At 41.5% G+C, this 15,609-nt stretch overlaps 1 protein-coding gene across 3 annotated transcripts in view; it reads right to left on the reverse strand.

The window, feature by feature from the left end:
- The window catches only part of LOC138760866 (unconventional myosin-VI-like), a 366,187-nt gene that overhangs the window by 126,529 nt on the left and 224,049 nt on the right, over positions 1-15,609 (reverse strand). For all 3 annotated transcript variants that reach the window (XM_069932099.1, XM_069932097.1, XM_069932098.1), the window contains exons 11-12: positions 9,874-10,054; positions 4,566-4,710 (exon numbers count right to left, since the gene is read on the reverse strand). In XM_069932099.1, coding sequence (XP_069788200.1) covers positions 4,566-4,710; positions 9,874-10,054 — 326 coding nt within the window. The remainder of the gene's footprint in view (positions 1-4,565; positions 4,711-9,873; positions 10,055-15,609) is intronic.

The following is a 15,609-nucleotide window of genomic DNA, read 5'->3' on the forward strand; positions in this document are numbered from 1 at the left end:
AAAATGGGATCCAACATTATCAGATAGATGTTTTCGCTGTAAGAAGGAAATGGGAACAACAGTACATGCAATTTGGGCATGTGAGAAAGTGAAAAAGTTTTGGGAAGATCTAAATCAGGTATTAAATAAAATCACAAAAAGCAACATACCAAAAAAATCCAGAGATCTTTCTTCTAAGTAATATAAGAAGTAAAGAATTAGGCCTCAAACTGGATGAATTATGATAGCTGGATTATGATAATTATGATAACTGGATTTATTATGATAGCCTTAGACGTAGCAAAAAAATGTATCATGTCAACTTGGAAATCAGAAGAGAGCCTGAGAGTACAGCAATGGTACATGGAAATGAATAAATGTATTCCATTGGAAAAAATAACAAATAATTAAAAAAATAAAGTCACATTATTTGAACAAATTTGGGAACCGTACATGGAACACAACAGAGAGAGCTTTCCGTGGACCTCCACCCCCTAAAATGATAAAAAGATGAAATGATCTGACCCAGTGTGTAAAAGTAGATGAGACAATTTTCTTGTTTATTTTCATTGTGTGATGACTTTGTTTAATGGGTTTATTATATTGTATATGTTGATCGTTAAATGGGTTTGGAGGGGGGTGGGAAGGGGGGAGGGAAGGTAGGGGGGAGAAAAATGCCACTGTGTATATTTAAAAGGAAATGTTTGTATGTATTTTGATTGATATGATTCACAGTGTGAAAATTTTAAAAATTAATAATAAAAAAAAGAGCTGGGGAGAAAGATAGAAACACTAAAAAAAACAGAGGGTTGAGAAATCTTAGCAAGCAGTTCAGTAAAAACCTGGCCAAATACAGGGCACAATGTTCTCATGCAGCCATTTCTGAACATGGACCAATATAATTTCTATATTTGTACAGCTAATGTCTATAATCATGATGTGGAATTATAGCCAATAGAACACGCCAAAAATCAAATACTGCAGAAATGGAGAATCTGAAAATAACAGAAAATGCCAACAACATTCAGCAGGTCAGGCAGCATCTGTGGTGTAAGAAACAGGATAAAGGTTTCAGATTGACGATCAGACTGATGGAGGGATCTTTGACCTGAAACATTAACTTCCAGTCTCCGTAGATGCTGCCTGACCTGCTGAGTATTTTATTGCATTAATTACAAGACTTTCTAAAAATAAAGTTTGTCAATAGTTGTTGCAAAACCACATTCAAAATAACTTCTATCAAAAGTGTAGCTGCCCCTTCAAATCTGTACCACTCCCTCCAGTTCCTTACACCTTTACATACACACACATTTCAAGCACCCAGAAGATTTCTGGTGTACTTTCTGTTATACTGGCTGCTGCAGGAAACAGAAAAGGATCAGGTGAATAATGGCATCAATCAAATTGTCCACTGTGGAAGGCACAGCTGATTGAGTAGTTGTTTTCCTCAACAGAAAGCTACAGCTACATCACCTCTTCAAGACTATTTATCAAAGGCTGACTGATGCATTAAACACACACTAACCCTTCTTCAAACCAGTATTAGCTTTTACAGAGCTGGAACATGGGACCAGTTTACATTCAGTCTTGCCCATGAATAGATTGACCCCCATTGCCAAACAGTTTGATTCAGCTCTAAGTTATCAAAAGGTCCCTCATGCTCTCAGATTTAAACAAGAAAATCTGCAGATCCTGGGGTCGAGTGAGTATTTTCGTGCTTGTCTGCTGCAACAGCAAGGATTCCCCAGTGGTTAACTATTTCTATTCTTCACACCATTGCCACACTGACACGTCTATCCATGTTATGCACTGCCAAATCGAGGCTACCCACAAATTAGTGGAACAGCACATTATATTCCATCTGGGTATTCTCTAACCAGACCGTGCAATCCTCGGTAGTATTGTGGTTAGTAACCCTACCTGCCACGTGGGAGACAAGAGTTCAATTCCCTGCCAGGATGAAAATTAGTACAACAGTGTTAGAGCACCAGTGATCTGAGTTTGAATCCAGTGCAGTCTGCAAGGAGTTTGTCCATTCTCCCCATCTGTGTGGGTTTTCTCTGGGTGGCATGGGCTCATGGCTGAAAGGGCCTGTAACTGTACTGCATATCTATATTTTTAAAAATCAAACAACTAAATTAAAATCTCCAATTTCTGTTAAACCCCTTCCCTGGGTTTCCCTCTTTCCTTATCCCTGTCTCTTTTTTTCCAGCTTCCCACCACCTTCCCTTCTATGAAAGGGCTACCCTCCCCATCACCTCAGCTTTTTTTTCTACCCTCCCACCTATGCCTTCTTACCTGCTAGCCTGTTCCCCAGCCCCTTCCCCTTCCTCCTACCCCACCCCCCCCCACCTTCTTGTTGAGACATTCTGTCTGTTTTTGCTTCTACCTGACAGAGGACCCAGGTCCAAAACGTCGGTTCCCCTTTACTTCCTATGGATGCTGCATGATCTGCTGAGTTTTTCCGGCATCTTTGTGCTTGCATTCATACTTTCAGATGCCTTTTCCATGTAAGCATCACTGATCATTGGAAACATTTGAGGGTGCTGATTTTTTTTTGGTGCAGCCAGTAGCTCCAATCAGCCAAGGGGTTCAGCACATTAAACTGGACTCCCCAAACAAGATAAATTCCCTTGACTCAACGCCACATCCAGCAGTGAAGGGCAGATGAACCCACACCTGCACTCCAGCCAGTTCCTGATTTCTGAGCTGCAATCCAGACAGCAAAGTCAAGAACCGACTGAACAGAACAAAGCTGCATCTACAAAAATGGTTGCTGAGGTGGAGCTCACTCCAGCTCACTAAATGATGAGCAGACTCATAAAAAATGGGGAGAGCCACCATTGATTAAAAATTCATACTACATTAACTTAAAAAAAACAAATGGTTTCCAGGAATCCCCAGAAGATTGGAAGCATAACAGTGACTTTGTGAACTACAATGGGTTGCTATACAATAATTACTAAAACATAAATTAATTCAGAAAATACTTCACTCTTTACAAGGACGTTCTTTACATATATTCTACATTGCAATAATCTAACAATTTCAAAGCTACATCTTTTTACACCTTGACTAGTAAGCAATTATTTAACTTCAGCACAAGCACCTTTTGAATATTTGAAAGTGGTGCTTAAAATGATTGCTTTGAAACAGGTTTCATTCGCCCCTTTCACACCACCAAGAACATGTGGGTTAAACCAGCCAATTGAGCGGGCGTGTGAAAGGTCCCAACTGGGCAGGGCAAGTAAAAATCAACTGGGCTCTGATTGTTGGTAAGGGCAATTGTCAGAGCACGACCAAGTTAACTTGTTAATCCTCCGTGGTGGTGTGAATGGTCTACTCGACTTACTGGGTACCATTAGTGACATTAGTGCCTGAGTGCTTGTGTCATTCTGGCAGATATATTTCACAGCACGGCCGGCCGCTCTCTGACAGTCCTGCCAACTGCACAGCTATATTTAACAGCACGGCCAGCCGCTCTCTGACAGCTCCTGCAGACTGCATAGTTATATTTCACAGCACAGCCGGCCGCTCTCGGACAGCCCCGTCGTCTGCACACCGATACTATAATCTCAGCATCTGCCGCCTAACTTGTTTCCTTCTTTCTATAACTAATGAAGCCCAAACAAATAATTGAATGCAACCTTTCCTTGAATTTCAGTTTTCTGCCTTTGTTATTCTTTGGCAAAGTAAAACATAGACACCCACTGGATGCATCAGATTAGTGCAGAATATTCGAGGACGTCCCACAGCTTAACACCCATCCATGGCTGGGAATAGAGTGCAATCCAAATGTTTTTCATTGTTCTCTCAATATTTCAATCATTTCTAAAAACTTTCTACTGAAGACCTTTAATAGTTCTCTAACTCTGAAGTGAAACTGAGAACTGAGTGAAGACAGAATGGACCCTGGTCATTGTTGATGTCTTTTTAAGAATATAATTCTTTCCATTATTTTAAGTACATTAAACAAATGTAAATTCATGAATTGAAAAGAAAAAGTCAATCAGCTGTAATATAGATTAAATTACCAATAATCAGTATCAACTTCAAACATCAGTGAGTTTGTCGTAAAAGGTTCAGACCCTCAAGTCCAGCAAATTTGAGAATTGCCTGATGTTGGAACATTGAAAACCTGCTGAACTTCTCCAGCATTTTGTGTTTTTTAATCTTCTTGTGAGTCATGCAGAAAGACTTCCCGGATTACATAGGGCTTCCTAAAATTGTTCATAACCCAAAGTTTCTTCAAGTCAGAAAGACTGAGAGTTGAGATGGCCAAATTGCACTCATAGATTAATTAGCTCCAGATTGGTAGAAATCTATATTAGAATTTGTTTATTGGAGCAGATCTGCACTATGGATTCAAAACGTCCCAGACCACAGGAGTTGCCGGACCACAGGAGTTTCAGCTTGTATTTGTGTCTGGGTCAATGAGCAGCTTATTTCACATCAGGAGCCTGAGCAAGTGGACTGAAACATGTGAATACTCACTGCTGTAGTTATCATTCTAAAAGTTTCAAGAAAAAGAATACAATCCTCACTTCACAGACACCACAGGTATTAGCAGTTCAGAGCTTACTTACTTAATAACCGTGCCTTTGGCACCTCCAGCGGTGGTCAGCATTACTCGAGTAGTCAAGCTAACACGCAAATCATCACCATCCAATCCCAGAAGTTCAGCACAGTAGTCCAATGACTGGCTTGATTTTTTCTTCAGGACGCACCCACCTGTTCATTTATATTGCAGATTACGAGATCTCTTAGGGATTAGAACATGCAGGATACAAGTTGTATAAATATCTCTAATTACACTTTGATGTATGTGGTATGTAAATGACATGATCTTTTATGTTTGACCCTGCTCTCACTGACTGATTCGTGACTCCTCCCCTTTCTCCCCCATAGCTGTCATGTCACAAGCCTGCCCCCAGTTCAAGTCCTGGTCAATATGATCCAGCAACACAAGGGATGCTGTCCATCTTTTGCTAATAAAAGCCTTCAGTTTCCAATAAATTCAGTCTTCGTTAATGACTGAAGCATAATATGCATGGTCATGCATTAATGTAAAGAGCAAAATTTTAATGTATGTTGCAGGCAAAACTATTTTACCTAACAAAGCCAATCAGTAAAATGTCAGACTGGAATTATATGGTTGTAGCAAGAATAGCAAAAATACCCAAAAAATATTTCTTGTACTTCCATTGTAGAACACCTCAGAGTCATCTAAAGCAGATTTGGTGCAGATGGAGAATGGAGAGACAGGGTCTGATCAGGAAGACTCAACACAGATTTGTGCATGGAAGGTCATGTTTGACCAATCTTGTGGAATTTTCTGAAGAGGTGACTATAATGTTGAGGGTAGAGCAGTGAATGCTGTCTTCATGGACTTCAATAAGGCCTTCCATAAGGTTCCGCATGTAAGGTTAGTTAGGAAGTTTCAGTCATTAGGTATTAATTTTGAGATAGTCAACTGGATTCAACAGTGGCTGGAAGGAAGATGCCAGAGAGTTGTAGTGGATAACTGTTTGTCAGGCTGGAGGCCAGTGATGCATCAGTATCAGTGTGCCTTAGGGATCTGTATTGGGCCCATTGTTGTTTGTCATATATATTAATGATCTGGATAATGGGTTGGTAAATTCGATTAGTAAATATGCAAATGACACTAGAATAGGTAGAATTATGGATAATGAAGAAAGTTTTCAAAGATTGTAGAGGGATTTTGACTGCTTAGAAGAGTGAGCTGAAAGATTGCAGATGGAGCATAATGCTGATAAGTGTGAAGTGATTCATTTTGGTAGGAATAATCCAAACAGGACATGGGAGGCATGTAAATGTAAACATCTAGGAATAATGGTTCATCGTTCCCTGAAGGTAGAATCTCATGTGGTGAAGAAGGCTTTTAGTATGCTGGCCTTAATAAATCAATGCATAGAATACAGGAGTTGGGAAGTGATGTTGAGATTGTACATGGCATTGGTGAGGCCAAATTTAGAGTACTGTGTGCAGTTCTGATCACTGAATTATAGGAAGGATATCAACAAGGTTGAGAGAGTGCAGAGGAGATTTACCTGGGTTTCAGTATCTAGATTACAAAGGAAGATGAGCAAATTAGGTCTTTATTCTTTGGAGCATTGAAGGTTGAGAGGAGATTTGATAGAAATATTTAAGATTATGAGAGGGATGGATAGAGTTGATGTAGATAGGCTTTTTCCACTGAGAGTAGGAGAGAATTGAAACAAAAGGTCATGAGTTAAGAGTTAAGGGACAAAAATTTAGAAGTAACATGAGGGGGAAATTTCTTTATTCAGAGAGTGTTGGCTGTGTGGAATGAGCTTTCGGGAGAAGTAGTGGCGGCAGGGTCAATTTTGTCATTTAGGGAAAAATTGGATAGATATATGTGTAATGGATAAATATCGGGAGAAATTTGGTAAGATTAGTGGGTTACATACATACACATTTTAAAACAGATCTTATTTGAAAGTCTGAAGAATTCATATTCACGAACATTGCAAAAACTTTGGAGACTTTTATGCACATTTCACAAGTAGGTGCCAATTGAAATGACGCCATGGAATGAATAGCCATTGATTTGGAGGAGACAAATTGGCTGTTTGCAAGTACCTACAGTGTGCTCACAGAAAGGTCACACCTGGGTTTCATTTATCTAAAGCTGCTTTCAGGTGCAACGGGGGATTCTTGGAGCAGGATATTATACCTACAGGAGAAGGGTTAGGTAAGTAAACCTCCTGGACAGGTTCTCCACTTCTAGGTGGCCACCCGACAGCTGCATAGGAGTACAATAGGCTGCTTTATAGTCAGGTATTGTGGCCTCCTGAAAGTGGCTTAAGACAACAGCTTGGCCAAGAGAGGAGAGCTCCTGTGGTTTGCTGAAGAAGGTGAAGTTCAAGAAGCTCTCTCAGCTAGTGTGTGTGTGTGTGTGTGTGTGTGTGTGTGTAAGTAGAACAGAAAGGAACTCTGTGTTAGCCTGAAAGTAAGAGGTTACCACCTGGAGAAGCCTGATAGGGCAAGTTTCATCAGAGAGACCTTGAGGTGACTCATGGTGGTACCTTGGTTGTGGAAATCCTGGAACAACAAATCTCTCTCTGGAAACCTACAAGAACCTTCCTGAGCGGTAAACATTTACCTTTCAAGCATCAAAGCCTGGTGAACTTTATACATGTTAAATTCTGTGCATAGAATAATAATTGCCTGCAACCAGAGAACTTGGAAGAAAAAGTGAGATTGAACTGTGAACCAAAGAACTTTTCTTAAATTTACACACTCATTACATACATGTGCGCTTAGAATTAGAAGGGGGTTAATTTGGGTTAGTTAAATATAGAGATAAGTAAAGTTTGATTCTATTTTCATGTTTAAAGTTAATTAAAAATAACTTTTGTTTAAATAATCATTTGTCGTGGTGAATATCCATTGCTACTGGATTTTGGAGTCCTTTGGGCTCGTAACATATGGATGGGAGGGGAATGGAGGATTATGGACAGGGTGCAGGTAGGTGGGACTAGACGAGAGTACTTAGTTCGGTGCTGACTAGAAGGGCCAAAATGGCATATTTACTTAGTTCGGTGCTGACTAGAAGGGCCAAAATGGCATATTTCCGTGCTGTAATTGTTATATGGTTATATGCACACTGCAGATCATCTGGAGGATGGGATGGAATGGACTTGAAAGAGCAGTCTGTTGTTTAGATATTTTATTCAAAGCCAAATGAAATACCATTCAAGCAAATTCTTTTAAAAGGTGTCCAGTTTATCAGCTCTTTCCATCATTGGGCAGGATCCAAAAGACCTTCGCTTGTGCTTGCAAATAAATTTTCAGTGACACAGCTTAACAGCTTCAACTTAAGCATGCACAGAACTTTTCATTGTGAAGTATCATGTCAAATAGTGCTGGAGTGAGGCTTGAATTCACAATTTGCTGTCTCACAGGCAAGAATCCTGTCATTCAGTCAAAACAACTATGCAGCCTTAATTATGGTGATTGTGGTTCTAAAGACAGCAGAGTAGTCATTTATTCCTCATGAACACTATCATTTCTGAACAGCCAGATTTCAATCACATCCTGAGCACTTCAACGAGCTCATGTTGCATCATTCAGTTCACGAAATCTCACTGCAGACTACATTTCCAAATGGTTCCAGGTTGCTTCCTGCCAGTGATTTTCAAATTGAAATCTTGAAAGTTTTTTTAATGAGGCAAATATTTTGAGACCTATGGCATGAAATAGTCCATCCTAAATTCCAATAGATTAGTGTTCCAAATTCAGAACTCTGCAGCGTGAAAGGTATTGAACAGCTCTGATGACTATTATTCTCTTTTGGAGATGTGAAGCGTGCTAAACATGGCACAGAGGATGATAGAGGGTGAAATCTTTCAGATGACTGAAATGCCACATTGCAGCTATACTACCAACATTTCAGGTCTGATCCCTTTCTCAAGGTATGAGCAAAAAGCAGCCATGGGGCCAATATTAAAAAGTCAGTGAAAAGGGAAGAATAAGAGGAGCATTTGGGCCCCGAATGATGATGGTGGAGCTGGTGTCCATGAAGCAACACTTCACGTATATCTACAGGGGTCATCTACTGCATTCAGTGCTCTCATTGTGATCTTGTTTACATCAGAGAGACTGGATGCAGACTGGGAGCGCGGTTCAGTGAGCATCTCGCCTCGGTCTGCAGCAATAGTGGGGATCCACCAGTGTCCACCCATTTCAATTCTTCATCCCTTTCCCTTGTCATCATGTCTGTCCAGGTCTCATGCACTTCCCGACTGCTCCAAACCCCCCCCCCCCCCATCTTTCCCTTTGTCTTCTTTCCTCTAGCTTGCTGCCTCCGTTTCTGTCTCTCACACACATACTATTCACCAACTTTTTAATATAGGCCTCCTTCCTGCTTTTTGCTCATACCTTGAGGAAGGGGTCAGGCAGGAAACATCAGTTTACCTCCTATGGACGCTGAGAGACCTGCTAAATTCCTCCCGCATTTTTGTGTTTCTACTACAAATTAAAAACACGAACTAGTTGAAATTCAAAGCAGACATTCTTTATACAAATGGCCTAAAAGGTCTATGGGTTGCAAAGCTTACGACCAATGAATTCGGAAAAGCAGCCCACTCAGCCCCTCAAACCTGCTCTGCCACCCCATGGTCTAATTGTATTCTTGGCTCCGCATGGAGTTATACAGTACAAAACCCTTCTACTCATCAAGTCCAACCTGACAATCTACACACTCTTGTCCAACACTCCCATCAACTCCCCCCACATTTCAATATTCATGTGCACACTAAGGCCAATTAACCTACCAACCTGCATATGTTTTGGGCAATGTAGGAGGAAAACCTCATAGTCAAAGGGAGAATGTGCAAACTCAACAGTGGAAACACTGGAGTTAAGGATCAACTGACCAAGGATTGCTCAAACTGTGAGGCAGCAACTCCATCAAATATAAACATTTAATAAATTCCTTGAAATACTGAAATTCAAACAGCTGCCTGAATCATTGGGCTACCATACCTCCACCCCAGTCACCTTTCACACTTTTGCTTATCAAGGATCATTTGTTTCCACCACTCTGTCAGGAAGAGTTGTGAAAACTCATGACACTGTCTTACATGTGAGCCCTTATTTTAAAGCAGTGACCCTGGTTCTAGATACTCCCAGAAGAGAAAACATTCTTGCCACATCCAAGACTGCTCAGACCTCTTCATTGCTTTATTTGCTTTCGAACAATTGCCTGGCTCCAGAAAATTTGGGGGGCAATTTGAACAGCATTTACCAAACTCTGGCATCCAATTAACGTAGACTGTTGAACACTATACTCCAGGATGCCAAAAGCATAACAAGCATCCACTCTGAAGAGATTAATAGCTTCTGTACCTGAAGTGCTTCCAGCCTCTTCAAAATCAACATTTCCGAGGTGTAGCACACCTGCAACCACACGGAACAGGTCCAACTTCTCAATGTCTCCCAGACCTATTTTCTTCATAGCAACACACATGCGGTTGAAGTCACCGTGGTCGTCCAGTAACGGGTCCTTCATGGAGCCTTCCTTAAGGCACTGGATGGAAACGTAAGAACAAAGAGTTAGATGGCACCAGTCTGCCAGGGAAAAAAAAACTAACATGCACAAAGGTCAAAGCTATAATGTGCATGCAAAACTAACACATCAACGTCTCATGCACAAGCCATGAAATGAACAGACGGGCCTAAACTGACTGTTTCTCAAAAGTTAGATTAGCTGCACATTGGAGTTAACAGTTTTCCTCATTACTTCATTGTTACACTCCATGTACCATAAGCAGTCTTACTTTGGTTTGCTGTTCTCTTCAAAAACATTATTCTTGCTCTCCATCTATTTTGCTCTCTCTACTTTGACCCAATGTACCAGAGCACAGTCCAGCCTCAGCTCTACTTCATGGAGCAAATGGATTGTACAATTAGACTGTGGAACCCAGGATATGCAACCCACCTTTCCTATACACTCCCTGATCTTTCTTCAAGGCATGAAAAAAATTCTTCCACTTCATCTATCATTTTATATGGAAAGGCAACAAGTAAAACCTCACATCTTTGTGAACAGAGAAAGCAGCAGGGATCCTGAATTTATGGAAATAGGTGAAGATCTGTCCTGATGAGATGTACACAATACAGCATAGTATAGGCCCTCAATGTTGTGCCGACTCATATATTCCTCCTTTAAAAAAAGTACTAAACCCTCCCTACCCCATAACCTTTTTTTTTCATCCATGTGTCTAAAAGTCTCTTAAATGCCCCCAGTGTTTGAGCCTCCTCCACCATCCCTGGCAAGGCATTCCAGGAAACCACAACTCTCTGTGTAGAAAAACTTACCCCTGATGTCTCCCCTAAACTTCCCTCCTTTCACTTTGTATCCAAGTCCTCTGGCGTTTGCTGATCCTCCCCTGAGAAACAGGTGCTGGCTATCCACCCAATCTATGCCTCTCATAATCTTGTAGACCTCTTTCAAGTCTCCACTCATCCTTCTATACTCGAAAGAGAAAAGTCTGCTAACCTTGCCTCATAAGACTTGTTTCCCAATCCAGGTAACATCCTGGTAAATCTCCTTCCTATAATGAGGTGACCAGAACTGAACACAATACTCTAAAGTGTGGTCTTACCAGAGATTTGTAGACTTGCAACATGACCTCTCTATTCCCAAATTCAATCCCAGCAGCAGCCTTGAGGGATGTATGGATTTGAACCCAATGGTCCCTCTGTTCATGCACACTCTTAAGTTACCAACCGTTAACGCTGCGAGACCTGCTGAGTTCCTCCCGCATTTCTGTGTTTTTACTACAAATTAAAAACATGAACTAGTTGAAACTCAAAGCAGAGAAATGGCCTAAAAGGTCTATGGGTTGCAAAGCTTACAACCAATGAATTTGGAAAAGCATTCCATTCAGCCCCTCAAACCTGCTCTGCCACTCCATGGTCTGATTGTAATCTCAGCTCCACATGGAGTTATACAGCACAAAACCCTTCCACCTACACACTCTTGTCCAACACTCCCATCAACTCCCCCACCCTGCCCCCCACAAGTCTACTCAGCCTTCTGGTTTCTCCTTCCAAAATGCATCACTTCACATTTATCCGGATTGAAATCCATCTGCCCCTTTTCTGCTCAACTCTGCATCCTGTCTATATCCTATTGTAACCTTCAACGACTTTCAGCTCCAACCACAACTCCTCCAATCTTCGCATCATCTGCAAACTTACTGACCCATCCAGGTCATTTATAAAAATCACAAAGAGCAGGGTCCCAGAAAACATCCTTGCAGCACTCCACTAGTCACCAACCTCCAGGCAGAAAACTTTCCTTCCACTACTACTTTCTGCTTTCTTCCTACAAGCCATTTTTAAAATCCATACAGTTAATTTTTCACTGATCCTGTGCTTCATGACTTTCTGGATGAGTCTCTCGTGAGGGGCTCTCATGAGGGCCTTGCTAATATCCATGTAGACCACCACTACCACCCTATCATCATCAAATTCTTTTGTTACCTCCTCAAAAAACACAATTAGGCTCATAAAGCATGACCTTCCCTTCACAAAGCCATGCTGACTATCCATGAATGGACTGTACTTTTCCAAATGCTCATACTGACTTTAGACTCCCCCATTTATAATTCCCAGGATTCTCATTACTTTTTTTTAAACATGGGGTCTCCATTTGACATTCTCCAATCCTCTGGCACCTCCCCTGTGGCCAAAAAAGATTCTAAGATTATAGCTACTGCCCCAGCTATCTCTTTCTCACTTCCCACAGAACCCTGGGGTATACTGCGCCAGGTCCCGGAACTTATGAATCTTGATGGTTTTAAGATCCAATAGTTCCTTTTCCTTAATCTCCACATTGTCCAGCACACAGGCCTGTTCAATTTCAACTTTACTGTGATCAAGGTCCTTTTCTCTTATGAATGCTGATGCAAATATTCATTTAGGACCTCCACAATCTTTATCCTTTAGCTGTCCCACCCTCATTCTCGTCATCATTCTGTTCTTCATATATACATTGAATGCCTTGGGGTTCTCCTTAATTCTACATGCCAAGGACTTATCAGGCCCCCTTTGAGCTCTCCTAAATCCTTTCTTAAGCTCCTTCCTGGCTACCATGTACTTCTCATGAGACACTCCTGTTTCCTATATCTAATGCATGTTTCCTTCTTCCTCTTAACTAGTTGTCTGACCTGTTTAATCAGCCATGGTTCCCCTTTTCTACAGTCTTTTCCTGTCCCAGTGGGTCAAACCTATCTTGAACCCTGCACAAGTGGTCCCTAAACTTCCTCCACATTGCTTCTATGCTTTCACCCTTAAATATGTTTCCAGTTTATTCTCGCTAATTCCTGCCTCATCTCTTCATAATTAACCCTTCTCAAATTAAGCACTTTCCCATTTTGACTGTTTTTATCCTTTTCCATAGCTACGTTGAAGCTAAGGAAGTTGTGGTCACTCTCATCAACTACCTGATCAGGTTCATTCCTCAGAACCTAGCCCAGTATGGCCTCTCCTGTCATCAGCCGGTCCACGTACTGTGTCTAGAATCTTTTTTGAACTCACCTGACAAATTCAGCCCCATCTATCCCTCTTGTCGTCAGTAGGTGCCAGTCAATATTAGGGAAGTTGAAATCACCTATAACTGCAACCCTATATTTCTCGAACCATTCCAAAATCTGCCTGCTTATCTGCTCCTCAATGTTCCAATGGCTATTTGGGGGCCTATAGACAACTCCCAGCACAATGATAGTTCCCTTCCTATTTCTGACTTGCACCCACATCAACTCAGTAGACGCTCCTTTTGCAGTGTCTTCCCTTTCTATAGCTGCGATATTATCCCTGATCAGTAATGCTATTCCCCACCTCACTTTGCTACCACCCAACTTTTAAAAAAAAAACACCTAAACCCCGGTACCTGCATCAGCCAATCTTGCCCTTCCTTCGGGCAAGTTTCAGTTACGGCCACAACACTGTGGTTCCACGTACTGATCCATGCTCTGAGTTCATCCCCTTTATTCCTAATACTCCTAGCATTGAAATAGACATATTTCAAACTCTCTAACTGGCTACTTTTATGTTTTGTCCCATCTGTCCTTCTTCACCAACTCAGAACACATAGCATCATGCTTTTGTCCTTCTACTCTAATCTCTGCACTAACATTGTGATTCCCACCCCCCTGCCAAATTAGTTTAAACCTTCCCCAACAGTTCCAGAAAACTTGCCCACGAGGATGTTGGTCCCTCTCCAGTTCAGGTGCAGCCCATCCTTTTTGTACAGGTCAGACCTTCCCAGAGGAGATCCCAATGATCCATAAATCTGAACCCCTATCCCTAGATCAAACTCTTCAGTCACGCATTCATCTGCCACAACTTCCTGTTCCTATCCTCTCTGGTATGTGGCACAGGCAGCAATCCTGAGACTACCACGCTTCTTAACTTCTTTCCTAATTTCCGATATTCACTCTTCAGGACCTCATCCCTATACCTATGTCAATGGTTGTGGTGAACGTCTGCCAAGCTGCCTGTCTCAACTTGGCGAGCCTTGCTGTACTAACATTGGCTGTGCATTATCTCTGCTGGTAAGGACACTCCCCTTGGATATAACAGTATATGCATTTATTGTCTTTCATTATTGTACCATGAGTTTCTGCTAATAAAAGCCATGATTATTGTTTGACCACATTGTCTTTGTCTACTTCATCAACTGGCACTTCAATGGTCTCCACGTGGACCACAACATCTGGCAGCTCATCGTCCCCCTCCAGAATGCTATGAACTCAATCAGAGATGTCCCCGACCCTAGTACCTGGGAGACAACATACCATCCAGGAGTCCCTTTATCATTAACAGAACCTCCTATCTGCTCTCCTAACCAATGAGTTCCCAATTACAATAGCTCTCCTCTTTTCCCCCTTCCCTTCTGAGCTGGGGGACCAGCCTCTGCACCAGAGATGTGACCACCACGACGACCCTGGTAGATCATTCACCCCCGCCCCCCCCAACAGTATCTAAAACCATATACTTGTTGAACTGCCACAGGGGTACTGTGCTCTTTCTGCCTCTTCCCCTTCCCTCTCCTGACAGTCAATCAGTTTTTGGGGTGACTTCCTCCCTTAAACTTGTCCATCTCTACCTCTGCCTCCCTTAAGATCTGAAGTTCATCCAGCTCCAGCTCCCTAACTCAGTTTGTCAGGAGCTGCTCCTGGATGCATCTTTTGTAGGTGTAGGCATCAGGAACAAACGTGCCATCACTGACTTTCTACATCCTACAACCAGAGCATTAGACTGCCCTAACTACTGCCTCCATTACCTATTCTTAAGTTAATTAAATTTATTTAAAAAACTTTCTAACCTTACCTCTCTGGGAGATAGCTCTTCCTCAGCCCCTGCTCTCCAAAGCCTCTCAAGCCAAAGCCTCATATGTCACTCACACACTGGGCACTCTAATTTGGCTGTTCCTCTTTAGTGACCTCTCCTTTTTGATTGTCCCACCTATTGTCTCAATTATTCAATTATCCCCAAAAATTATTAAGTATGCAAAAAACAAAGACCAAGAGGTGTCAAAAATAAATTGAGTTCCAAGAGATAGAAATACTCTTAAGTATTTCAACATAACAACACATGGTTCAGCATTTCTCTGCATTCTTGGAGATGTTTTGTGGATATTAACCAGTCAACAAATGATCATCTCTCCTTCAGCTGCTGTGACCCCATTGATCACTGCATCTCCGCCCTCTACCTCCCTAAAGCACTGCACCTTTACTGAACTTGCTCATTACATCTCCAGGACAGCCCAAATTTTAATCTTTTGCTCACGTACAAAGTATCATAAATGCATTATATCAGAGTTTTCTTGACCCATAGGAAATGGATGCTGCATGACTTGCTGAATTTCTCCAGCACATTTGTATATTACACAATATAAATCCATTTGTTTCTCTTTGACATTCCAACCATCAAAACAAAAGGACATAAAAACACATCATAAGTTCCTAAGTCTAAAATGACTTTCCTGTCTTTGAAACAATGGAACAAAATGGTTTACTTTCCCTTGAATTAGTTTTTAAAGAGTATTGTTATGGTGCTTAGTCATAGTCATTC

Source organism: Narcine bancroftii, chromosome 4 (assembly GCF_036971445.1).
Source record: "Narcine bancroftii isolate sNarBan1 chromosome 4, sNarBan1.hap1, whole genome shotgun sequence".
NCBI classification, from domain to species: domain Eukaryota; kingdom Metazoa; phylum Chordata; class Chondrichthyes; order Torpediniformes; family Narcinidae; genus Narcine; species Narcine bancroftii.